The sequence below is a fragment of the Myodes glareolus genome, chromosome 9 (assembly GCF_982192425.1).
Source record: "Myodes glareolus chromosome 9, mMyoGla1.1, whole genome shotgun sequence".
NCBI classification, from domain to species: domain Eukaryota; kingdom Metazoa; phylum Chordata; class Mammalia; order Rodentia; family Cricetidae; genus Myodes; species Myodes glareolus.
In genome coordinates, this window is record NC_142034.1 from 9056092 (window position 1) to 9081124 (window position 25033).

The 25033-nt window shown below is 47.0% G+C and overlaps 1 protein-coding gene across 4 annotated transcripts in view; it reads left to right on the forward strand.

Moving 5' to 3' along the window:
- The window catches only part of Slc39a11 (solute carrier family 39 member 11), a 442672-nt gene that overhangs the window by 181331 nt on the left and 236308 nt on the right, over nucleotides 1–25033 (forward strand). For 3 of the 4 annotated variants that reach the window (XM_048446145.3, XM_048446146.3, XM_085696003.2), the window contains exon 5: nucleotides 22341–22488. In XM_048446145.3, coding sequence (XP_048302102.1) covers nucleotides 22341–22488 — 148 coding nt within the window. The remainder of the gene's footprint in view (nucleotides 1–22340; nucleotides 22489–25033) is intronic. The other variant, XM_048446144.3, reaches the window with a different exon arrangement.

The window sequence follows — 25033 nt, forward strand, 5'->3', positions numbered from 1 at the left end:
TGTATGTAAGGTGAGGGATGGACGGCAAATACTGAACTTGATCTTTCCTATGAGTAGATTCTTGACATGGGCTGCCATCAGAAATCTCATTAAAAAGATGTTTTGTTTATGCATGTGTCTCTGTGTAGCGTGTGCACATGTGTACGCCTGTGAAAAGCTGGGAGAGGGGGTTGGATCTCCTGGAGCTGGTGTTACAAGGGGTTATGAGCTGCCAGTGTTGATGCTGGGAACTCAGGTTCTCTGCAAGAGCAGCAAATACTCTTGACCAGTGAGGCATCTCTTCAGATGCCACTCCTGCCCCAGCCCTAGTCTGTTTTATTTTAGCTCAAGTTTTCAACCATTTTCATTCTCAAGTTTGTCATCAGACATGGCTGTCATAAGCCCTTATCTCACACTTTATTTTCTTTCCTCTGGATCATTCCCTGTAGAGAACAGGGGAATAGGAACTCGAGATAAAAAGCCTAGAGCAAGAGACCCAAGAAGTCTGGGGATTTAGAGACAGGACACAGGCCTCTGGGACAGTGTTGCATTAGGATGACACTGTCGAAGGCCAGCTGTATCACTGGCATGGAGGAGCATCAGGGATCCTCTGAGTCTCACACCTGTTACAGGTGCAGGGCAAGGCAAGGGCCAGTGGGGAGCCCAGTGCACCCGCTCGGAGGACTCAGCACTCCCTCCTCTGCCTTCTTTGTCAGGAAGCTCCCTCTCACTTCTTGGTGAAGTTAGTGCCTTCAAATAGCCCAGGAATCTAGTGTCCCTTCACCCAGACCCTTCTAGACAGTGATCTTCTCTGCTAACCAATCGCCTGCCACCTTTTCCGTCACCACTAGATGAGAATCTTCATGTTGGTGGCTGCTTTCTCCTCCTTAGCTCTCTTGCTGTTGGAGAGTGGTCTGAGGTTGGACCTGAATGTACCCCAGGCTGATGGGGCTGCCACACATTCCCTTCCTACAGCAGCGTCTGGTCCCTGCCTCTCTGTGGTTCAACCATGGTCTGCTGGGATCCTCTTTGCTTCCTTTCTGAAGTTGGGGAAGTTGAAGTTACTGAAATGTTGCTATAGGCAGAGGTCACCTGCTGGGATTTCCAGGGTCATGTGTCTCAGAACAAGCAATTAGACCCAGGATATGTGCATAGTGGTAGATAGAGAAATAGGTTTCCTAGAGAGAAAAGGGTGTAAGTGAACCAGGGCTGGAGAAATGTCAAAGGTTCAGTGGTGTTTACATGGGGTAGATAGGGACATTTATGTTGTGTGCACTTGTGTGCACATTTTGTTATGGCTGCCATGATGGGGAGGGATTCTACTCTCTCTACTTAGACTTCTTTTATGTAGTAATGGTTACTATTAGAATCATTTGGGAGATGGGCCTCTTTACATGCCTGTGTGTGGGGGGGTCACCTTGATCACATCAATTAATGTAGAAAGACCTGTCTTAAGGGCAGACTCATTATGAATGGGCTGCTACCTGGACAGGGGATCCTGGACTGCCTAACATGGAGAAAGTGAATGAATACCAGCCTGCATATATTGCTCTGTTCCTGATAAGCAGTGCCACGTGACCATCTGCTTTAGGCTCCTATGCTTCCCCGCCATGATAGACCTTACCCTTGACTGTACCAGAATGCACCATTTTTCCCTTAAGTTGCCTTGGTCAGAGTGGTTTCATCAGGGTGATGGGAAAAGAAATGAAGAAGCCCGTGTTAATGTTAATGTCCCCTTTCTACCCTTCTCTGGCTTCTGGGCGCTGTGGCTACTGAGTGGTTCCTCCTATGTCTGGTTCCAGGTCCAGATAAGGCAGCATCACAAATGCCAAAGAAGGGCAAGTGGGAATGCGAGAAGCAGGAGGCTGTAAGGGAGGAATCTGGCTGCTGGCTCAGAGTGAAAACTCAAGTCCTTCTGGGGACGGGTGTGACCTTATATATCTGGGATTTAACCCCCGGCTTGCTTGTTACTTGTCCTCCTTTATTTTGGGAATGCTGGCCTTTTAACTGCCAGAAGATTAAAGGCTAAGTGTTTGGGGACTTATAAAAATCATTTGAACTAAAGCTAACTTGTTCTACTCTCACTGGTGCCCCCACCCCCAGTTCAAGTGCATGGATTGGGGAGTCAGTGTTGGATTATGCTGGCCTTTCTCCTGGGTACTAACCCTCAGGCTCATGGTCTCAGGGGAAGTGAGCTCTGTATCTTTCCAGATACATCTGTGGCCCTGGGGACAGTATTCTAGGTCCATTATGTGCTGGAATGCATCCTCTGCTGTCACTTGTATGAAAACCAGGTCCTCAGTGCTTTCTAATTTGGAAAAATATTAGTGATAAAATCAACATTCTCTTTGATGAGTAATTGTTCTTAACATTCGATCCATCTCCCAGGAGCCAGGGAGATGACTCCATCTTCTGGATTGTTTCCTGTGTATTAATACTCATATCTTAAAGCTGTGTATATTGCTGAATGAATTGAAAACTTAGAGGCAGGGGTGGGGGGACAAAGAAGGAAGGGGATCAGGAATGTGGTAACACATTGTTCTTACCCTGGTTTCCTGGTGTCCACTCCAAGGCAACAGAAAGTACTGACTTTGTCCCCAAGAGAGGTCTTGTTTATTCCCCGGGATCATCCTCGTTTTTCAAGGCATTTTTTATTAGCGCGTCTTACTCATGTGAAATGCTGAGTTTTGTTATGGCTGCTTATACCAGCACACCCTGTACTTTGGTCGTATTTATTTAGGCTCCCTTCTTATGCCTTCTCTCTGGTCCTCCTCACATTGTGGCTCATTGAAATGGATCCTGTCTTCTGTTGCCCTCTCCCTTCACTGTGTCTTTCATAAGTGGGGAGGGCTGGCTGGCTTGAAGGAACTGTCTCTCCCACGGAGGGGCACTTGGTATCTTTTTTCTGGAACTAGAACGTAGAGGTAGATGGCTAGATGGGCACACAGCAGGTGGATGCCCTAGAGTCTCATGACCACACGTTGCGATGGCAGGATCGGGGGCACATCAGCAGAACTTTTCTGCTCAGGGCTGTCTGCTCTTCAGGTGTTGAGATGGAGGCCTCTGTCTGTCTGGGTCTCCTCCATCCTGGGATCCATCCTGCTTGTTAAACTTCTCTTCTTCCTGTACTTCCCTCCACCTGGGCATCAACCCATCCTTGCTGCCACCCCAACTGTTACTATAGTTCTCTTCCTCTTGCATGTTATTCTAACCCCACTACACACTTGCATGTCCCAAACTTCAGTTCTTTTCCACATTAAAAAAAAAAAAACAGGAAGGTTATCTAATTGATATTGTCACAACAAAGAGTTTTCTGCCTGGTTTTTGGCATTTGAGAAGGATTTTATTGCTTCCATTAAATCCTCCACCCCCTGGAGGTCATCAGCTCTCAGCTATGAGGTGGCTGATGGGACTGAGGCCCAGTGGGGCTGTGGATCTAAATTCTAAATGGCTCATCGAGGAACCAAAAATGGCCCCATTAGCCCTGTGCTTATAACTCGAGGCTAATTTGTTCCCATCAAACTAATAAGCAAGTTTGTGCTGCTCCACAGTGTCCTGGGAACTACCCCATTGTCACCCAGCGTCATTCTCATTAAGAAGAGGGTAAAAGTTCAGCCTTGTAGGAGGATCGAGGGCTTAGCTCACTGATGCTGAGACGGGTCTGGGCTCACCATAGACCATGCATCACACACAGAAAATGTGTGTGCACCTTGAAGGTGTATCCCATCTTTGCATCCCACCTAGCCCACCTTTGGGTTCTTGAGGGCCTTGGAAGCTCCTGCCTTCTTGGACTCATTTATCCCTAGGAATACCACAAAGCACATATTACAACCCTGCTGGTATGGAGATGAATGTGATTGTGCCTAGACTTGTGCTTTTTAAAAGTTTACTCATTTTTCTTATTTATTATTTGTGCTTTTAGGCTCGCCATAATGCTTTACTTTGTCTTTTTAAAAAAGTTTTACTTATTTTTTGATAATTTCGTGTAATAGTTTTGATCATATTCTTTCTCTTCTCCCTACTGTTCTCAAATCTCCCCACTCCCTCTTAGTGCTGGGATTTTGTCTGGCTTGAACCTCTGAGCTGGTCTTGTGTGTGCTGTCACAGTTGCTCTGAGTTAGTTCGTGTGTGCAGCATCCCTGTTCTGTCAGGAAGATTCTGTCCTTGGAGCCATCCATCACCTCTGGCTCCCAGAATCTTTCTGTTCTTCCTTCTGTATAGATTTCTGATCCTCGAAGGCAGAGATGTAATAGAGACATCCCCTTAAGGTGGAGTAATCCAGAGTCTTCAACTATTTGCACACTGTCCAGTTTGGGTTGTAGTTTGAATAAGAAGGCCCCCATAAGCTCATATTTCTGAATGTTTAGTCACCATGGAGAGGCACTGTTTGAGAAGGATTAGAAGGATTAAGAGGTGTGGCTTTATTGGAGGAAATGTGTTCGTGGGCTTTGAGGTTTCAAAAGCCCAGGCTCGGTGACTGTCTGTGTGTGGATCAGGATGTAGCTCGCAGCGATTGCTCCGGTGCCTGCCTGCTTGTTGCTATGCTCCCCGCCATGATGGTGATAGACTAAGCCTTTGTAATCAATCCTCCCGATGAAATGCTTCCCTCTGTAAGAGTTGCCTTGGCCCTGGTGTCCCTTCACAGCAATGGATCAGTGACTAAGACGGGGATGTTTGTGTCCATTACCACCTTTACTCATTGTTGTTCTCATTTTCCTTCTGATTTGAAAGGAAGAAACTACAACATCTTTGTGGGCCCCTGCAGTGGGCTACTGGGCTTTGTGTCTAGGCGGCCACTTGGCTCTGGGGCCAACAGAGCTCATCCTCACAGAAGCTGAGCTCAAGACTCTGTCTCAAAGTTTCTAGAATATTGTTTTGCAAGTATTTACTGATGACTCAAGAGACGTGGTACTTGATCTTTGAGGTTGGTGTTCTGGCTGAAAGGGTGTGTCCTGGAGATGTGGTCGGGTACTCCGCTTTCTGATAACATTGCCTTGAATTTAGACCCAGTGAACCACGTCAATCCCAGAAATCTCAGGGATGGAGGCCTTGGGGAGTTTTGGGTGACAGGCATCACTGTGGATGAAGTTCTCACATGGCCTCGGCTTGCCAGTTTGTTTATGTTTTCATTCCCATGAGGTGACCAAACAGCTTCCATATGCTCCTGAGTTAACATGACTCATTAGACCCTTAGACAAGGGACTGGCTCCTCTTTTTTTAATTGTTTTTATTGAGCTATATATTTTTCTCTGCTCCTCTCCCTTTCTCTTCCCTCCCCTCCTCCCCTCTTCCATGGTCCCCATGCTCCCAATTTACTCAGGAGATCTTGTCTTTTTCTACTTCCCATGTACATTAGATTCATGTATGTCTCTCTTAGGGCCCTCTTTGTTGTCTAGGTTCTCTGTTATTGTGAATTACAGACTTTTTTGTTTGTTTGCTTTATGTCTAAAAGCCACTTATGAGTGAGTACATATGAAGTTTGTTTTTCTGGGTTTGGGTTACCTCACTCAATATGATGTTTTCTAGACCCATCCATTTGCCTCCAAATTTCAAGATGTCTTTATTTTTTTTCCTGCTTGTAGTACTCCATTTTGTAAATGTACCACATTTTCCTTATCCATTATTTTGTTGAGGGGCATTTAGGTTGTTTCTAGGTTCTGGCTATGGCAAACAATACTGCTATGAACATAGTTGAACACATGTCCTTGTGGTATGGTTGAGCATCCTCATATACTCAAAAGCGGTATTGCTGGTTCTTGTGGAAGGTTGTTTCCTAATTTTCTGAGAAACCACCATACTGAAATCCAAAGTGACTGCACCAGTTTGCACTCCCACCAGCAATGGAGGAGTGTTCGCTTTACCCCACATCCTCTCCAGCATAAGTTGTCTTTAGTGTTTTTGATTTTGGTCTTTCTTACAGGTGTAAGATGTAATCTCAGAGTTGTTTTGATTTGCATTTCTCTGATGGCTAAAGTGTCTTCCATCCATTTTAGTTTTGTCTGTTGAGAGTTCTTTGTTTAGGTCTGTACCCCAGTTTTTAATTGCATTATTTGTTCTTTTGATGACCAATTCTTGAGTTCTTTGTATATTTTGGAGATTAGTACTCTGTCTGATATGAGGTTGGTGAAGACCTTTCCTCATTTTGTAGGCTGCCGTTTTGTCTTGTTGACTGTGTCCTTTGCTTTACAAACGCTTTTCAATTTCAGGAGGTCCCATTTATTAATTGTTTCTCTCAGTGTCTGTGCTTTTGGGGTTATATAAGGAAGTGGTCTCCTGTGCCAATGTGTTCAGGTGTACATTCCACTTTCTCTTCTATGAGCTTAAGTATGGTTGGTTTTATGTTGAGGTCTTTGATCCATTTGGACTTGAGCTTTGTGCATGGTGATAGATATGGATCTATTTTAATTTTTCTACCTGTTGTGATCCAATTATGCCAGCCAATTTGTTGAATATGTTTTCTTTTTCTTTTTTCCACTTTATATTTTTTGCTTCTTTGTCAAAAATCAGATGTTCATTGGTGTGTGGGTCTTTGATTCAGTTCCATTGGTCCTCCTGTCTCTTTTTATGTCAATTCCAGGCTGTTTTCAGTACTGTAGCTCTGTAGTAGAGTTTGAAGTCAGGGATAGTCAGGGATAGTCAGGGATTGTGATACCTCCAGAAGTTCCTTTATTGTACAGGATTGTTTTGAGTATCCTGCATTTTTGTTTGTTTATTTGTTTTTCCATATAAAGTTGAGTATTGTTCTTTTGAGGCCTTTGAAGAATTTTTCTGGGATTTTGATGGGCATTGCATTGAATCTGTAGATTGCTTTTGGTAAGATTGCCATTTTTGTATGTTAATTCTACCTACCCAAGAGCATGGGAGATCTTTCCATTTTCTGATGACTCCTCAGTTTCTTTCTTCAAAGATTTATAGTTCTTATACAGGTCTTCCACTTGTTTGGTGGAACTGGCTCCTCTTTGAGGGCTAAGCAGTTTGAAGAAAGATACACTAGTTAGCTAGCTTTGAAAAAGCAAGTATCCATGCTGTGACCTGCCCTTGAAGGAGGCCACATGGCCAGAACCCAAGAGTGGCCACTAGGGGTTAGGAGTGGTGGCTGTCTAATAGCCAGAAAGAGAATGGAGAGTTGTATCATTTATGTGCAAGGAGCTGAATTCATCCAAAAGCCACTGTCTTGGATGAAGACTTTGGACCTCCGATGGGGCTCAGCCTCTACCCCAGGCTTGATTTCAGCCCAGTAAGCTCTGAGCAGGGGTCTAGCCAGCCCACACCTAGACTCCTGAGCCCTGAAAAATCAGAAAGGGGCTTCTCCAAATTGCTGTATTTCTGACAGCTTGCTACTCAGTAGTAAGAATCTCACAGGTGCATTTGATGCTATGCTTTGGAATTTAGGCATAGAAAAAGAGAGAAGAGGGGAAGGTGGCAGTCCCCACATCCCCACAGCGGGAAGCAGAAAAACAGTCCCTTAGAAGCAAGCTGCTTCAATACCGCGTCAGCTGCCAGCCCTCATCAGGCTCAGATAAGCTGAATAATTAACTCTGCTCCAAGCAGAGAGATGCCACGGATAAAGCCCCATCCCGTTAAAAAGAAATCAGATATGTTTTTCAAAGCCCCTGCTTTCTCTTTGAAGTGGTCTCCATGCCGTTCACAGTTTCTATGTTGCCGGAGGTTTCCTTCTCCTCTTCCAGCCGTTGTCTTCCTCTACCTTCTGTCACCTAAAGGTCCGTCTTTTCCTGAAGGCTTGGCTTGTGTTGATTACCCCGGTGGACAGCTCCTTCTATGAAGCTGTGTCTCAGTCTAGGAGGTAGTAGTTATCAGGATGCGGAAAAGCTGTTTTCGGAGAGAATTGGGGGTTTCAGACTCTAGTGATCAAGATTATGTGATGTCGTTGAGAAGGCAGTGGCCTGGGAGGCTGGGCAGAGACCCAAGGATTGACAAAATCCTGGCTGCGAAGATGAGAGGGCGCGATCCTGACATGCTGGCCTCCTGACACCCAGTGCCAACCCATGCCCAGCACCCAGAAGCCCATCCTTTGACCTGTGAGAAGATTTTGGGAAACATTATGTGTGCGAACCTGGGAATGCTGCAGGAATCCAGCACCGGAATCCTCTTGACATGTTTGGGGGTCCTCTTGAATTGGGGGTTTCTCTCCTTTCCTCTTACTGTTAGTCTTTAACTCTTCTGATGTGATTCCCATAGTGAATAGTGAAGGCATTGGTACTCCAGAATGGCATGAGGACATCTCTGTCCCTGCCGAGAACCAAACTCTCTTAGTCTCGCTTTTCACGTCAGACCATCTTTAACAGCAGCAGGGTATTTGTTAGCTTCCTCTGGTGTAGCCCAGAGGTCTGCTCTGCAGACTGGGCTCTTTTTGAAAATTTTCCTTAAAAACTGTGTGTGTGTGTGTGTGTGTGTGTGTGTGTGTGTGTGTGTGTGTGTGTGTTTCTGTGGAAACCAGAAGATGGTGTCGGATTCCACTGGAACTGGAATTGCAAGTGAGCTGCTTAACAATATGGATGCTTAGAAATAAGCCCAGGTCCTCTGTAAGAGCAGGAAATGCTCCTACCTGCTGAGCCATCGCTCTGGCCCCTGTTACTTTTCCTTAGGGTACAGTCCATCCTGCCTGGGGAGGCATGTCAGCAAGTGCTTAAAGGAAGCAGCCACATTGTGCGTGAAGTCAGGAAGCCGAGAGGTGGATGCCTGTGCTCGGGTCAATTGTCCATTTTCTGTTTGCATTCAGTCTGGGCCCCTGTGGGATAGGGCCAGCCCATTCAAGATGAATCTTCCTTCCTCAGTCATACCCCTCCGGAAACACCCTCACAGACATGCCCAGGAGTGGGTCTCCCAGGTGACTCCCAATCCAGTCAAGGTGACAAAGACATGAACCATCCCAGGTGCTCATCCAACTGAACCTTGCTTAGTTCCTGCTTTCTGTAGACAGAGGTGAGTTCTCTGTGTGGTGGGGGGATGGGGGAGCTACAGGCATTGCAAATAGGAGGTTGAGGTTCAGGACTCTGTTTTTGTGATTCTACCATGTAGGAGACAGAGACCACACCTAAAGGAGCACTCATTGCCCGGTGGTGGAGATACATGGGTGAATATAGTGGCTTATAGCTGAGTACCTGTTGTGCGCATGTAAACTCTGCCCATCATGTGGGCCCATGTCTTGGTGGTGGTGGCTGTTTTCTTTCTTTTTTTCCCTCTCTTCTCCTTTTCCTCCCCCATCCTCCTTCTAGGCCTCTGCTTCTTTTTTTGATTTCTTCAGTGGGGTCTTGTTATACAGAACAGGCCAGCCTGGAAGTGACCATTCTGACTCCCTGACAGGTGCATCCTTGCGGTACCTGGCGTCATGTTACTCGGAACCACATCCTTTCCAGCACATTGCTGGGTGCCCCATGGGAACAGCACTGTGCTGGGTGAATAGTGGTATTTGGAAGCAGAAGATCTGACTTCAAATTTTCCCAAATGCTGAGGCAGGAGAATTGTCAGTTTGTGGCCAGTGTGGACTTCACAACTAGTTCTAAACCTGATGTTAAACAATGGGAAAAGAAGAAGAACAAAACCTTGGAGAAAGGGGATCAGTGGTAGGGGGATAAGAGAGGTCAGTACAGAGTGAATATGATGAAAATTCATTATAATATGTATGGAAATATCAAAATAAATCACATTATTAAATATAATTAATATATGCTAATGCAAAATTAAAAATGCTGCTTGCTCTTCTGATTGATAGTGTGATGCTCAGTGAGTCATTGGCTTCTGTAAACACTGTTTCCATAAATGAAAAAGTGATTGCTAGGGCTGTCACGACAAAGTCCCCCCTGGACTGGATGGTTTAAAGCCTAGAGATTAATTTCCTCACAGTTTTGGGTGCCAGACATCAGAAGTGAAGGTGCTGGCAGGGCGGAGTTTTGCAGATGCCTGGAGGAAGGCTCTGTCCACACCTCTCTCCAGCTGGGACTGACAGCTGGGTCTCCTTTGGTCTGCACACTGTACTCCTGTCCAGATCTCTTCGAAATCTCCCCTTAGGAGGACATTAGTCATTGGGTTTGGGCCCACTACCAACCTCATTTAATTTACTATTATTTATAATTTAATTACTCTGTGTGTGTGTGTGTGTGTATGCGCGCATGCATATGTATCCCACACTACATAACAGGAAGACTACTGTCCTACAGCTTAGAACGCTGCTCCCTGTGGCTTCATGTGCTGAACACTGATAGGTCCATATATGACTAAGTGATGTGTGATTACGTATGATTACATACAGCCTGTGCTCTCTGCTCTCTGTGAGATTTCATGGAGTCACGGCCTGCTTGTGTATAGATTTTCCTACACGTGTATATCTGTGAAATCTGTCCTGTCAGAGCAGCCTATGAAACAGGGAGCTCTGAGAGCTCATGGACAAGAACAGACAGTGTCATTAGGCGTTTTTGGTTATTTATGTCCACGACACAGGTGTGCCTGAGGTCTCAGAAGCCCAGAGAGTGATGCTTTAAACAGGTCACTACTCTAGAGCACAGTAAGCCAGTGGTGGGGCTCCTGCGGAGTGTTCTAGCTGCTGTACTATGTGTGATTCAGAGGCAGGAAAGTCTGTGTTTTGAGTGGCAAGATAAGGAGAGAAGAGTCGCCAGTTGTTCCAAGGTATAGGACAGTGTTTTTCCTGTTTGACTAATATGTTTGTGCATCATATAAAATCAGTATATCTTGAGGTCAATATTAGTGTGTATATGTGTGTGTGTGTGTCTTTATAAACACAAACATGCACAAGTATAAAACTAAGTGTAAGCTGGACTCATGATTTGGCTCTTCAACTGTCCGTAGAAAATGGGGCAATATGAATCAATCAAATCCAACAATATATTTTTCTTTCTGGCTAATATTACCCACTGGCGGCAGGGTGTCACTGGTACCGGCTTCCACCATTAGCTCCCAGGGCTCTGAATAGCTCTGTCCCATGAAGGTGGTGAGTGGAATTAGCACACCCAGTGAAGCTCTAGAGCCTTGTGGAGACTCCTGCCATCTCCCTGGGGCTCCAGGGCTGTGGAGTAAGCGGCCTGCTCTGGCTCCAGACAGCATTCGTCTGCGGAGCCGACCTTGATGCTCGCCCTGTCTTCCCTCCACAGTCACACACAGTCACAGCGCTGTAACCCATTTACTCAGACATGCACGTGTAAGTGAGGCCCCGAAAATCCAGCAGTGGGGTGGCTGACCCTGGCATTTCTTCAGAATATCATTGCAATAAAAATATAACACAAAAATTCTGAAGCCTGCAGACCTCTGAGGATGTGTTCTGTTTTGGGTGGAAGAGACTGAGCTGGGATTAAACTGAAGTTGTTAGCTATAGTCTGGACCTACAGAGAGCTGTCAGGTTGGGGCCAGTTTCTCAATATTGCATGGCATATTCTCTGTGCCCGTGCATATGCTGTGGGTGGCAACGGTACCACAGACTCCTCCCGGATGACACTGATCCTCTGTGTCCACAACACTGCAGGTGCTCCCAATAAGGAGCAACCACAGACTTAGTCTTCCTTCCACACAGTCAGGAAGCCCTGGCTTGGTTTTGTCCATGAGACGGTAGCAAATTTGATACAAGCAGAGACTGGACAACTACTTGACACTGGAGGCCAGTTTCAAGTTTACCGCACACCAACCTAGCCTACCTGCATGGAGGGTAAGCCAGCACAGAGAGGAGTCGGTGGTTCACAGCCGGTAGTTAGCCAGCTCTGGACATCGATCAGAAAGATGCATGTGTCATCCCAACTGTCCACCCCTCGGTGAGCCACTAGCTTGCCCGAAGCATGAATGAGGCCCAACAGCATCAGAGCCCAATGGACTGCAGAACAGCAGTAACTGATGTTGGTTTAAAGCCAACAGTGGGGGTTGGGGGTTGTTACCTTAGCAACGGGTACCTGAAACACATGCTTTTTTTATTTGGTGAAGATTTAATGATCTGAGATTCTCTTGTCAGATAGGTCAGGAAAACATTGCCTAAGAAGGACCAGAAGGGGCTCACTGGCTTACATGGATGCAATTTAGTGCTACGTAAGATGAGGGCTGGCATTAGATGACAGCCATTGAGTCACCTGTGAGTGTAGAGCAGAAAGCAAATTACTTTATTGTACATAGTTCTCTGTGTTCCTTTCCATAGTTGTTGTTTTAAGAAAAACCACATTGTGAACTAAAAGAAGTAGCAGACTGATATGGGAAGCTTCTGCACCATCTCTGTCACCCACACCAGCAGGGCATTCAGCTCTTTGGAAACTTGCACACGGTCTCTCTCTCACCCACACCAGCAGGACATTCAGCTCTTTGGAATCAAAGCTATGAGTGTCCTACCTAGAATGCCTCTTGGCTACCTCTGCAGATCCGCTCAGAGCCGCACCTTTGTAGAACACTGTCATGCTTTAAAATCTGTTCGGTGTGATTAAATAGGCTTGATTTATGACTAGTAATTGATAGGCATGAGGGATAGGAGAAGCCTTTGTCTCACAGAGGCAGTCATCACACACTGACATAGCTCAGGTGCAGCCAGATGTCAGTGACGGATGGCGTCCGTGTGGCACTTGAAGACCAGGTTGTCCGAGGTGGGAGGAAAGAGAGCTGTGGCCTTGGAGGGTCCTCAGTTTCCTGATCAGGGAGCAGGTTGGGTTGCCAGTCCTATGTTTGTCAGGAAGGGGAGCAGAGTGGGAACTTTCGGGTGGAGAGTTCCAGGCTTACATCTTCATGAGGTTTCGGGCCTCATACTGATGGCTGCTCATGACCACCTCTAGCATGGAAATGCGGGATTCCCGCCCATTGTGATAATTCAGTTGAGGTGCATTTGAGCCCCCTTTCCCCTTTCTGCACTGATCCCACTCCTTCCTTGTGTGCCCACATCTTCCTTCTCTGTCACATGTAGATGGTTTTGTTGGTTTGGAGATTTCATTGTATTGAGTTAATTCCCTCAAGTTAACTGTATGTTAATCAGAGTGTGGGGCTCATGGAAGCTATGGATGTACGGGATATACAGTGTCTGCTTGAAGAGCCTCGTGGTTCTAATAGGACTGTAGGACATGATGAGCTTTCATTTTGGTCAGCAGATGGCAGGAGCATGTAGATGTCAGGGGAGGACACAGGGGACACCCTGGACCCAGAGGAGGCGGGGTGCATGCATGAAGGCTTCCCAGAAGAACAAAAGAACTCAGAGCTCTAACCTTGCCTTGCTGACTCTTCATTGGATGTAGCATTCTTATTGCCATGAGAAGGAGGTACCAAGGCTGAGTTAAAGATGAAACACTGTGTCCCGGAGAAGCTGAGAGGGTTGCACTTCACAAACCACTAGGAGTTCTTAATTTCTGTCTCTATGGCCCCTACAGTTCCCGAGTATCTAGGGAACTGAAGGTAAAGGAAGACATCAGTGATAGCAATCTTAGGGCCTGAAGTAAGATTGTACCCCAAGCCTCGGTGTCTCTTCAACCAGTGTCCCCATTTGCTTTGAGGATGGCCATTCCACATCCTGAGCCAATCTGGCCCTGGGCAGAAGGCCATGCTGGGCTCCCTTCAAGAGAAAATCATTTATTATGTAAGCGTCATTCATATTCTAGCTGGCGATCGAGGGTGACATTTATTTTTTTTCCATTATGTGGAATAATTTAAGATTATGTTATCAGTGTCATTTTTGTGGCGACTTCTCAGCCATAAAAGCAGCATCAATTATTCAGCGTCACCTTGTGTGTCTGGGTTAAGTGGGGTGATAGAAGGAAGAGGCGAGGAGGGAGGAAAGTGAGTTCAGGTGTTGCTCCAGGCAGGTCACCCTGTGGCCCCTTCCCTCATCTTTGCTGAGTCCCTGACAACAGAGCTTCCCTTTAGGGCCCTGATCCCTTCTCCCCTGGTGTAATGTCCGCCAGAGGGCGCCAATTAATTACCCGACCTCTCTTGATTCTTCCCCAGGGAGTTCTGACCTCTTCTTCACAGACCATCCTTAAATAGTCTCTGTTCTAGGGGATTTGGAAGCTCAGCCCACAGTGTCTAGGTTGTCTAACAGCGGAGGCAAAGTTAGTCCCCACCCCAAACCTTGTGAGCATGATGGCTGGTTTATGTGGGCTTGGAAAGATCGAATCCCATGGACCGCCAGCATGAGAGTCTGGCCAGCCTTTCGCTCTCCCTAGATTCCATTGTTGGTAGTTTTGGGATGCCCAGCAGGGAAGAAAGAGGACGTATAACATAAAACCTAGTAAAGGCCACTATTGGGACCTGAGGCAGATGTGCCAGTCTGTCTACAGAGAGTTTGGAAGATGGCAGGGCCTTCCGGGGTCAGGTACCTACTACCATTTATGTAGGTGTGTTTTGTGTTTAGTTCACGGTCTTATCCTCCAGCTGAGGCTAAAACAAGGTCTAAGAGTGGAAGGTGAAGGGTGTTGGGAATGCCATCCGTGGGCGAGCGAGAAAGGAGTCCTGGGGTGCTGCTGCCTGAGGATGACGGTGGTGTCCTTCTCATAATGTCAATGTTCTCTGGTGTGTGTGTGTGTGTGTGTGTGTGTGTGTGTGTGTGTACTAGTGCACCACAGGAGTCTGATTTTACCTACTCCCTTGTTTAAGACAGCATCTTGCTCATTATTGCGTGGGTCAAGGTCACTGTCCTAGAAGTGCCTGGAGAGTCTTGTTTTCTGCCTCGTATCTTCCTGTAGGATACAGGGATTTCAGATATGTGCATCTTCCTGTAGGATACAGGGATTTCAGATGTGTGCATCTTCCTGTAGGATACAGGAATTTCAGATGTGCACATCTTCCCGTAGGATACAGGAATTTCAGATGTGCACATCTTCCCGTAGGATACAGGGATTTCAGATATGTGCATCTTCCTGTAGGATACAGGAATTTCAGATATGTGCATCTTCCTGTAGGATACAGGGATTTCAGATGTGCACATCTTCCTGTAGGATACAGGGATTTCAGATGTGTGCATTGTTGGGCCTGCACTCTTAAGTGGGTGCTGCTATCCAAACTCAGGTCATCAGGCTCATAGAGCAAGCTCTTTGTCCGTGGAGCCACCTTCCTAGCCATACTGACTTGTTTGGGGCGTGTGTATGTGGGCGGTTCTGGGCAGTTTCTTCCTCACCTGGGGGCAGCAAACCAAGGTGAGCAGAAACAGCTTAGGTTCTGGGTGTGTGTACCGAGTCCTGAGTCCTTTTGTGTTAATGAGACATTTGTAGACTCTCTTCCCTCGCCCCTGTCTGTCCCTCCTCTCCAACCCCCCTTTCACCTCTCCTTTCCCTCCTTTGTTTCTCTGCATTCCTTTTGGAAAATGCTATTCATCCCAGCTTCCGCCTCTTTGCAGGAGTGGGCGGAAACCGTCTTGTGTATTGTGGGCCAGACTCTGGCCTCAAACCATGCATGGTAAAAATAATAAAAACAGTAATAATTGTAATTCCACTGCACGAACATGGAGCTCTCCAGATCTGGAACCGTAGATGGACGTTACCACTTACCTCCAGTGGCCCACTTTTGACTTTGTGTATGGAGTTGGGTTAGGAGTCGTAGGTGGAAATGGGGGAGGAAGGGCAAATGAGAGGTTGGAGGGGAGTGGGAAGGGAAGGGAACGTTCTCCTTGTGGCTTAGGAAGGAGCCTCCAATTTTGCACATTGCCATTTGGAAGCTGTGAGGTGACACAGCAAGCCCGAGCTGTCCAAAGCCCTTGTGATGGGGACGGGAGGAAGGTGACTCGCTCCTCTAATCATCAGGCACTCTTAGAACTGTGACAGAGAGTCAGGAACCTGTCACATGTGTCCTGGAGACTGAGACACTCCCTTGGCCCATCTTATGGGGCTACCAGGTTTCAGATAGGGAATGTGAATGGAAAATCATTATGGAGATTGGGATGAATTAGCCCTGGAAATGAAAGGAAGGCTAACACATCAAGATGGTTACCACAGCATCAGGAGAAAGGCACGAAGGCCTTTCGCCCTCCATTCCTGATGCCTCCGGCACAGGCTGAGGCTGTGTTTATGAAGGGCGTCTGTATACAGAAATCTCCTCTTCTGTCACTCTGTCACCTGGACACCAGGTGCACAGCAAGACAGGGCCCCCAGAGCAGCAGCGTTGTCCTCCCAGGTCAAGAGCCACCTTGTGCCTGGAGATGCCTTCTGACCCCTTCCCCTTCTGCCAGGGGCATCCTGAGGAAGCTGCCAAAGCAGAGTTCATGCATCCCACTGGGAGCTGTTCCTGGAAGGGTAGAGGCGGGGTCGTATTTCTGCATTTTCCACATCAAAGTCTGGGAGTGGAAGGTGATGAGTATTTGGAATGCAATTAACCAGTGAGCAGCAGTAAGAAAGGAGCCCTGGGATGCTGCAGCCTAAGGGTGGTTGACAGTGCAGGGGTCGCAGGTGTAGGAGAAGGGTACCACCATCCCAGGTAGCCTTTGAGAAGCTTCTGTAAGCCATTTGCATACCCGGGCCCTCCTGTTCTTTTTTCTTTTTAAGTTAATACTTGCCAGTTGTCCATATTCCATCTATACCTACAACAGGTCAGGATCAAGTCTGTACTCCCCTGCTTTCACACTCTTTCCACCCCCTAGAAAGTGCTATTGTATTTTTCTGGTTGATTGTCTAGTGTGTGTGTGAGAGAGAACCTGTGGTGCTTGCTTGCCATTCTGTGTGTCTGACTGAAATCACCTAACCTGAGCCCTCCTCTCTCATCCATTTTGCTGTAAATGACAGCGTTTTGTTCTTCATTATGGTCAAATTGTATCTACATCCCATTTTCTCCCTCCATTCTTGTATTGACGGGCATATCTTAGCTATGACCAATACGCTGTAACAGCCACAAGGCCTTAGCCTTCTGAAGGGTAAATGTGTGGTCAAGTTCGTGATGGGTGGCACAGGTGGGCATGGACACAGGTGAGATATCTTGGTCCAGTTTTTTTTTTTTTAAAGGGAAGCCTCTTGGGGCTGGAGAGATGGCTCAGTGGTTAAAAACATTTGTTGCTCTTGCAGAGGATTGAGGTCCAGTTCCCAGCACCACATGGTGCCTCACAACCGTCCATAACTCCGGTTCCAGGGGAACTTATGCTTTCTTCTGACCTTTTTGGGAATCAGGAGCTCATGTGGTACACGAACATAAAGGCATGTAGGCAAAAGACACATGTAAAATAAGATAAATAACATTTAAAAAGGGGGTCTCATTAAAAAAAAGTTTATTTAGTTGTATGTGTGAGTATGTACAGGAGAGAGAGAGAGAGAGAGAGAGAGAGAGAGAGAGAGAGACAGAGAGAGAGAGACAGAGACAGAGAATGCACTGGGGTGCACATGCAGACAGAAATGCATGAAGACAACTTTTGGGAATCTGTTCTCTTTCTCTCTACTGTGGAATCGGGGGATCAAACTCAGGTCTTCAGATTTATACCTCCTAAGCCAGTGGTTCTCAAACTGTGGGTTGTGACCCCTTGTGGCTGAGCTACTCTTTCACAAGGCCACTTAAGACCCTTGAGAAATACAGATATTTACGATTCATAGCAGTAGCAAAATTTCAGTTATGAAGTATCAACAAAAATAGTTTCATGATTGGGGTCACCACAGCATGAAGAACTGCATTAAAGGGTTACAGTGTTAGGAAGGTTGAGGATCACTGCCTTAAGCTGTCTTGCTGGCCCTAAAAGGGCAGCTTCCAGCACAGCTGGGGTGGAGGCTTCTTAGTGTACTTTCTTCTACTCCCTAAAACATGAATCCAAAGTAACACAGCTACCAGAGTCTGGGTTAATGAAGTGGTAGAAAGGTCTGAGGGCTACGGGGACGGGGATGCCACGATTTGTTCTCCTTTTCTTTTTTTCTTTAATGCTTGTCTTCACAGAGAGGCCACTGTCCCAAGGATCACACCCAAGGTCACTGTTGCTCAAGGATCACACACACCTCCATGTTTAATAATGGAGAAGCTTATGCGAATCACTGGACAACCATCCGCCACAGAGCCCGGAACAAGAATGGCTATAACCCTTGACTGTGACATATTTTTCTTCATTTGTTTCCGCATTTACTCAATTTCTTTGTATGTGGTATATGTGTGTGTACATATGTGGAAACGCACATATATGCACATGCGTGTGGAGGCCAGAGGTTGATGGCAGCTGTCTTCCTGGGCCATTCTCTGCCTTGTGAAGCTGGGACTCCTCAGGTCTCTCAGCTGGTTGGCCAATAAGATCCAAGGATCCGCTTGTCTCTGCCTCCCCAAGCTGGGTCACAGGCACCTCCACTGTGCCTGGCTCTAGAATGCTTGGGGCCCAAACTCAGTTCTTCACACTTCCACAATAAGCGCTTGACCCACTGAGCCACCTTCCTGGTCCCTTTCTTCCGAACATTGTCACTATTCAGGTCTCTAATTGTTCAGTCTGTCATTGATTGTTTGTTATGGTCTCTCAAAGGAGAAGGGACGGTTCGTGCAGAGTGGGAATTGGCTCTTTTATATCTCGAGGAGCTGCAGAGCTCTGGCAGACAGTTGATGCTTAATTAAAAATGTATTGAATCGTGAGGGCAGGCAGGCAGCAGTCGTTCGAGAAAGCGACAGAATTCTTTTCTTGGTAGGAGCAAGAGCTCGGGGTTCCTGGCATTAATCTGTAATAATGCAGGTAGCTGTGAGGTCCTGGTCAGCCCAAATTTTTCAGAACCAGGGTTTCTCCACATAACGATATTGTCATATATTGTCCTTTGCTCTGAGGCTGTCTCATACATGATAGAATATTGAGAAATATCAAAGGAGCCACCCACACACCCACTGGAAAAGCCAAAGATGCTTAGTTCTCAGTCTGAGGTCTGGGGAGGGGAGACTAAAATCATGCTATTCAAAACCATTGTCCTAAATCAACCTGATTGTCTCCAAGTTGTGCCTTCCTGGAGGGTTTCAGCTGGATGAGCGGTCTCAGCCTCAGCTTGGCGCACAAGAATGCAGTGGCATTTCCCCTGCAATGAAGTAATTCCCCCCACCTCCACCTCTCTTCCAGTTCTTCACCGATCACATCATCAAAGAAGGAAGACAATGGCGAGACCGTCAGCTGTTCCCCTTTCATGGTGAAGCACGCTTTTTATTGCTGCCGTGATCTGTCAGATCGCAGCGGGAGATGTAGAATTAGAAATAATTAAAGCGCATAAACAAACAAAGAGCTGCGACTCCGTGGCCCACGGCTCATCACGCAGACACCAGCTGTCACCCGAAAGTGGTTGAAGGGGCCTTCTGCAGAGGTGTGGGCTGCCTTGCTCACGGCTTTTCATCCACCCAGGATTCTGTCCATCTGTGGTGTCAGCCTTGACCATGATGCCCAGAGCCAGATGTCACTCAGTGTGACAGAGGGGAATTCCAGGATTCGGTGTAGAAGCCAGGGACTGTGTGGGACTGGCCAAATAGAGATGGGGGCATCTTCCCCTCTCCCCATTTTCAAACAAGATTAAATGAGGCTTTGGTACTCTTGGTAAAGTACTCCATCGAAGGTTTGATGTATAAAGAATTAAGAATCTATAGAAAAAACTATGGGGAAAAAAAGATGTGAGACACCGCAAAGTGTTCATGTTTAATATTTAATTGGAAAGAAATGATGAAATAAAATATCAGAATCTTTAGTTTCTTTTTGTCCTTGATCATCATGGCCATGAGAAAACAAAAAGGGATGTGTGTGTGTGTGTTTTCTAAATTCTTTCTAAATTCTTTCCCAAAAGAAATGTCCCCAAGGGAAGCTTTAGTTTGTACGCCTTTTTGGCTTTTTGACCTGCTGTTCTGAACCGCCATCCAATGCTGTGCCCTCCCCATGGTGATGGACTGAAAGTCTCCAAAACTGTGAGACAAAATAAATGCTTCCTCCTCCTCTGTTCTTCTGCCAGAAGTTTGTGTTATGGTGATAGACAAGTATCAAATGCAGAAAACTGGTACCAGAATTGGGGGATTGTCATGACTAACCCTGACTATACCTTTCTCTGGTGTATGGGAACAATTTGGAATTATTTAGAGGTGTGGGCCATACATGCCCTAGAAGATGTAAGCAGACTTAGTGGGTGATTATGCTGGAAACTCAGGAGACCAGAATCCCGTAAAAATTCAGACAGTGAAGAATGTACTCACCTGGTTCCTGATGTGAGGAGCCCTCTGCTGAGAGCCAGGCTCCAGACCTACAGACCGTGCATGCATGTTCTGTCCTAGCAAAGACTTCAGTTTACATTACCTGTGTCCTAAAACTTTGTGGGAGGCCGACTTTAAAGTTATGGATAGGTCTAGAGAGATGGCTCAGTGGCTAAGAGCACACACAGTGCTCTTGCAGAGGACCTGAGTTTGATTCTCAACACCCACTCACAACCCCTGTAACTCCAACTCCATGGAAATCAATTGCTCTGGCCTTTGTGGGCACCTGCACTTATATGCACACGCACATACACACATATGCACACATGTACACACATATACACACATACACACACACAGTCTCTCTCTCTCACACACAGACACTATTAAAAGTAATAAAAAGAAAGTAAAGCATAAATTAACTCGGCAGAGGAGATTCCCAGACAGTGTAAACCTTCAGGTGATGGGATGGTTTATCGCTGGTTGCTTTTAGTCAAGTTTATAGTGAGAATTGTGAGCAGAGCAGAAAGATTTGAAAATATGTAGGCTGACTGGAAAAGGAGTAAGCTGTAAGTTGTGGACAAGGAGGGCATAGTTTGAAAAGAGATCAATTATGTTAAAGAGAAGCCAAACACTTGACGCTGAGACAATCAAATATTAGGCCAGACCCCACTCACAACACATTTCTGATATAAATCCACACACTCCTCCGAAGGATTTTTCTTGTGAATAGTGAACACCAGGGTTTCTTGCTTACATAGGGCTATCCAGGGAATTCTATTCTCAGATTCCTTCACCTAGGCCTTTAAGGCCTCTTGTAGCTATGGTCAGATCTGGTCTCGTGATTTAACATGGGAGCAGACTTGGCGTCTGTATAGCTTTGGTTTAGCAGGAGCACTGAATGCACGAGCCGAGGCAGTGTAGAGGCTTCCGCTGAGGTAGATGGAGTTTTTTTGGGCCGTCTGCTCACAAATAACAACATGGAGACTCATTATTAATTATGAAAGCTCAGCCGTAGCTTAGGCTTGTTCCTAACTAGTTCTTATAACTTAAATCAACCCGTATCTCTTAATCTATTTCTTTTACACGTCTCTGTTACCTTCACTCTCTACTACCCACCCTACTTTCTCAGTGTTTAGCTGGTTACTCCACTTCTTCCCAGTGTTCTCTCTCTGCCCAGGAAGTCCCACCTGTCTCTTCCGTCCAGCTATTGGTCATTAAGCTTTTTATTACACCAATCATGACAATACATATTCACAATGTCCGAATATCCTACAACACCCAGATCTTTGAGGGTGCTTGTGAGACCAGCCTGTATGTGATCGAACCAGGCTCACTGTGAGGATCTCCTGGGAAGCCGCTGTGTGCTTCCGTGCAAGTGTGTGCCCTGGACACTAGTTGTGGAGCTGCGGGGTCTCATGTTTCCCCTGCTGCATTTCAGTCTGTCCTCCCTATTCTCCCTCTCCTCCGTTTTGAATTAGGGATCCTTACTCTGTGCTTTTGTAGACAGTTAGCATGCACCTCGCATTTTGATCTTCCAGGAATTCCCAGCTGGGTGTTGCCTTGGGCGTCAGAAGAGATTTTGAACTTGAGATTTTGAGTGACATTGAGGCCCTGACTTTGAGGACTTTCAGAGGACAGAACGCGTCCTGTTTGGTGAGGTGGACACGGCCCTTCTGCATCCTAGGAGTAGAGCGCTGTGGCTTCCTGGGAGGTGTCCTAGTATCATTTGACAAGTGGTGGCCTTGTGACCGCTGATCTTCAGGGCTGACTGGATTCACAGTAACCGATGCTGAGGCTCATCTGTGGGTGTGAGGGTATTTCCACGGGAAGATTGCCGGGAGTGGGAAGATCCCTTCTGTATGTGGGCAGGACCATCTTCTCAGCCCAGGGCCTGGATGGGATAAGTGGAAAGAAAAGGGAAAAGTGGAGAAGTTGGGGCTTGTCTCCTTTCTTTGCTTCCTGGCTGCTGTGAGGTAAACTGCATTGCTTGGCAGTGCCTTCTCCACCGTCATAGACAGAGTCATTTGAAATAATCAGCAAAATTAGCCTTTCGTCCTGCAGCTTGCTTGTCTGGCATTCTGTCACAGTCTCCAGAAGAGGCAGCTATCCCAAAGCTTGCATCTTCTACACGACCCAGTTTGTGAGAGCGGGATCATGTCCGGCACTCAACCCTCGGTACTCTGAGCAGGACATGGGTCCTTTGTTCAAACATCTATGGTCCTGGGGGTCTGCAGTTTCAAGGACATGGAAGTACTGTGGTGATGTCCTGTTTCTTGTTTCAGGGTGCTGCGGAAGATCCCCAGACGGCCCTGGCCCTGAACTTGGACCCTGCACTGATGAAGAAGAAGTCTGATCCCGAGGGCCCCACCGCACTGCTCTTCCCCGAGAGGGAGCTTTCCATCCGGATAGGTAGCGCTGGGCTTCTTTCAGGCAAGCCTTCTGCTGCAGATGCTGAGCTGGGCAAGAGGGAGGGTCCAGACCTGGGGCTGGTGCTTGGAGAGGAGGGAATGCGGGATGCTCTGCCCTTCCAGGCTGCTTGCCTCCCTGCTCACAGCAGTGCTCTGTCCGTGCTCATTCATCTCATTTGTTCATGCAAACGCTTGTCCATTATATACAGGCAGTTGGGAGAGCTTTGCTGCTGTTCCCAAACTGGGTGAATGGGCAGGGGTCACTCTGAATGGGATGGGACTGATTTAAGTTAGAAAGGATGAGCCTTGATCGGTCCCCTCCCCATCTCCCCATTCCCGGTGAACCCCGCGTGCCCTTTTCATTTGTGTGATGTTGACCTTCTGATTCACCTGTGAAGGAGTGCATGTGTCTCTTACATTGTCTGTGTGGAACCAGAACACTTTAAAGACAAGGAAAGCAACATCATTTCTGCGGAGTTGCAGGAAAGAGTTTCTCCAAAGGAGTCAGATAATATTCCTCAAACTCAGAAGGGTCCAGGCTGAGCTTGGATTCTGCCCTGTGCAGCTCTTAAGACCTGTGGTTTCCATTCCGATTCTGCCCAGGGTGCATTTTCCAGGAAGAACCTTAGGTGCCTACTTTCTGCTTGACCCTCTCTGCCTCCCGCCGCTTCCTAGCTGCGATAGAAGCGGGAAATCAAATCCATCTGATAGGATCTCAAGCTGTGGAGGGCCAGCGACAGCTTCCCTCTGCCACCCATCACACTCCTCCTTCCCACTCGGGACTGTGGTCAAGGGCTGTCTTACACCAAATGTGTCGTTTTTCATGTCCGGTCCTGAGTGCACGGACACACAGATCTCCGTGATGCTCACTTGCAATTTTCTTTGCTCGACTCCTGTGTGTCCTTGTGGGGCTGTTGTGGCCCTAACTCAGCATTTTTGTAGGGTAGAAAAGTTGGCCTGGCTTTACTTCTTTGTCTTTTAAACCAAAGGAGTTGGGGTTTTAGGGTGGCTGTAAACAAACAATGTGAAAACTACCAAACACACACAATCACACACACACACACACACACACACACATACACGGCACACACACACACACACACACCCGGCACATACACACACACACACACACACACACACACACACACACACGTGAATGTGTGTGTTGTGAAAGCCAGAAGACAACCTTTGCCTTTATTCCTCAGGTACTCTGGACCTTTTTGTCTGTTTGTTATGAGACCCGAGGGTGGTTGTTTTACTCACCTGGAACTTGCCGAGCTGACTAGGCAGGCTGGCCACAGAATCCTAGGGATCTGTCTTTCTTTGTCTCCCACATTGGGACTGCGAGCACACGTCATTGTGCCCAGCTTTTTTAATGTAGGTTCTGAGACTTGAACTCAGAACCTCATGCAAGTAGTTTATAGACTGAGTTATCTCCCTAACCCCTCAGGGTACCGTTTCCAGGGAGCTTTGGGAGTTTTCTGCATCTTTCCAGGCAACCTGTGTTCCATGGTGGGGCTGTGTGGAGGGACCTGCAGGCCTCTCACCTGCCATAGAACATGAGGCACCACCTGTTACCTGGTTGCCAAGCAATCCTTGTAGCTGTTGCTAATCGTTCTGCTCCAGGCCTGGATGCAGCCCTTGAAGATGGTTTGCTCCCTGCCAGCTCATCTCACCTGGATGCACCTGTGGGTGTCAGGCATCTGGAGAGTCTCAAACTGATAATGCTTTTGTGCTGCCTGGCCTCCTGCAGACCAAGCCTGAAGGGGCACTGTTTGTGCCATCTGGATTTGTCCTTTAGCTTGCTGTAACTGGAGGAAGGAGGCCAGCTTAATGGGCATTTAGTGACAAACACCAGCCTTTAAAAAACAATCATGGCACTGCTATCATGTCCTGTAATTGGTTCAGCAGGGGGAAAAGCCAGAGAGGCCATGCCTTGGGAGGGAAGTTCAGCTGCCCTGGGTGGTAGCAGCAGCCAGGCTGGGAAAATCATTTATTAGACACTTAGCTATTGATGGCTGTCTGTGTCTAACATTTATGATATCAGCTATTCTCAAAGCTGGGGCTATTTGGGGATGTACTGAGATCAGGAGTTCCTTTAAAACTCTATCATTCCCTGTTTCTCTCTCTCTCTCTCTCTCTCTCTCTCTCTCTCTTTCTGCTTCTCTCCCTCCCTTCCCCATTCTTCACTCCCATTTTTCTCTCTCACTCTTTCCATCAACCACCTACCCATTCCTCTACCCACCCACCCTTCTTAAGTCTTTCTTCTAATTCAAAATGTAATGTCAGGGATTAAAGAGAAAGAGCGACTTTACTTCCAACCTCAGATCACTTGTAGTTTAAGCCCCAGCCCCAGCCACAGCACCGTCTCTGGCTTCCTGTGTGTCCTCTAAGGACTGCTGGGCCTGTGCTGTAGTCGTCCTTGGTCATCATTCTGTGTCTTAGGATTTTGAACTTGACCAGATGTTCTTATTGTTTGGGACACTCTCGGATCCATCCCATTTTGTGACTGACCTTGACCTTGCATGACTGATAATCCTTTAGATTAACTCTACTGTTCCGTTGTT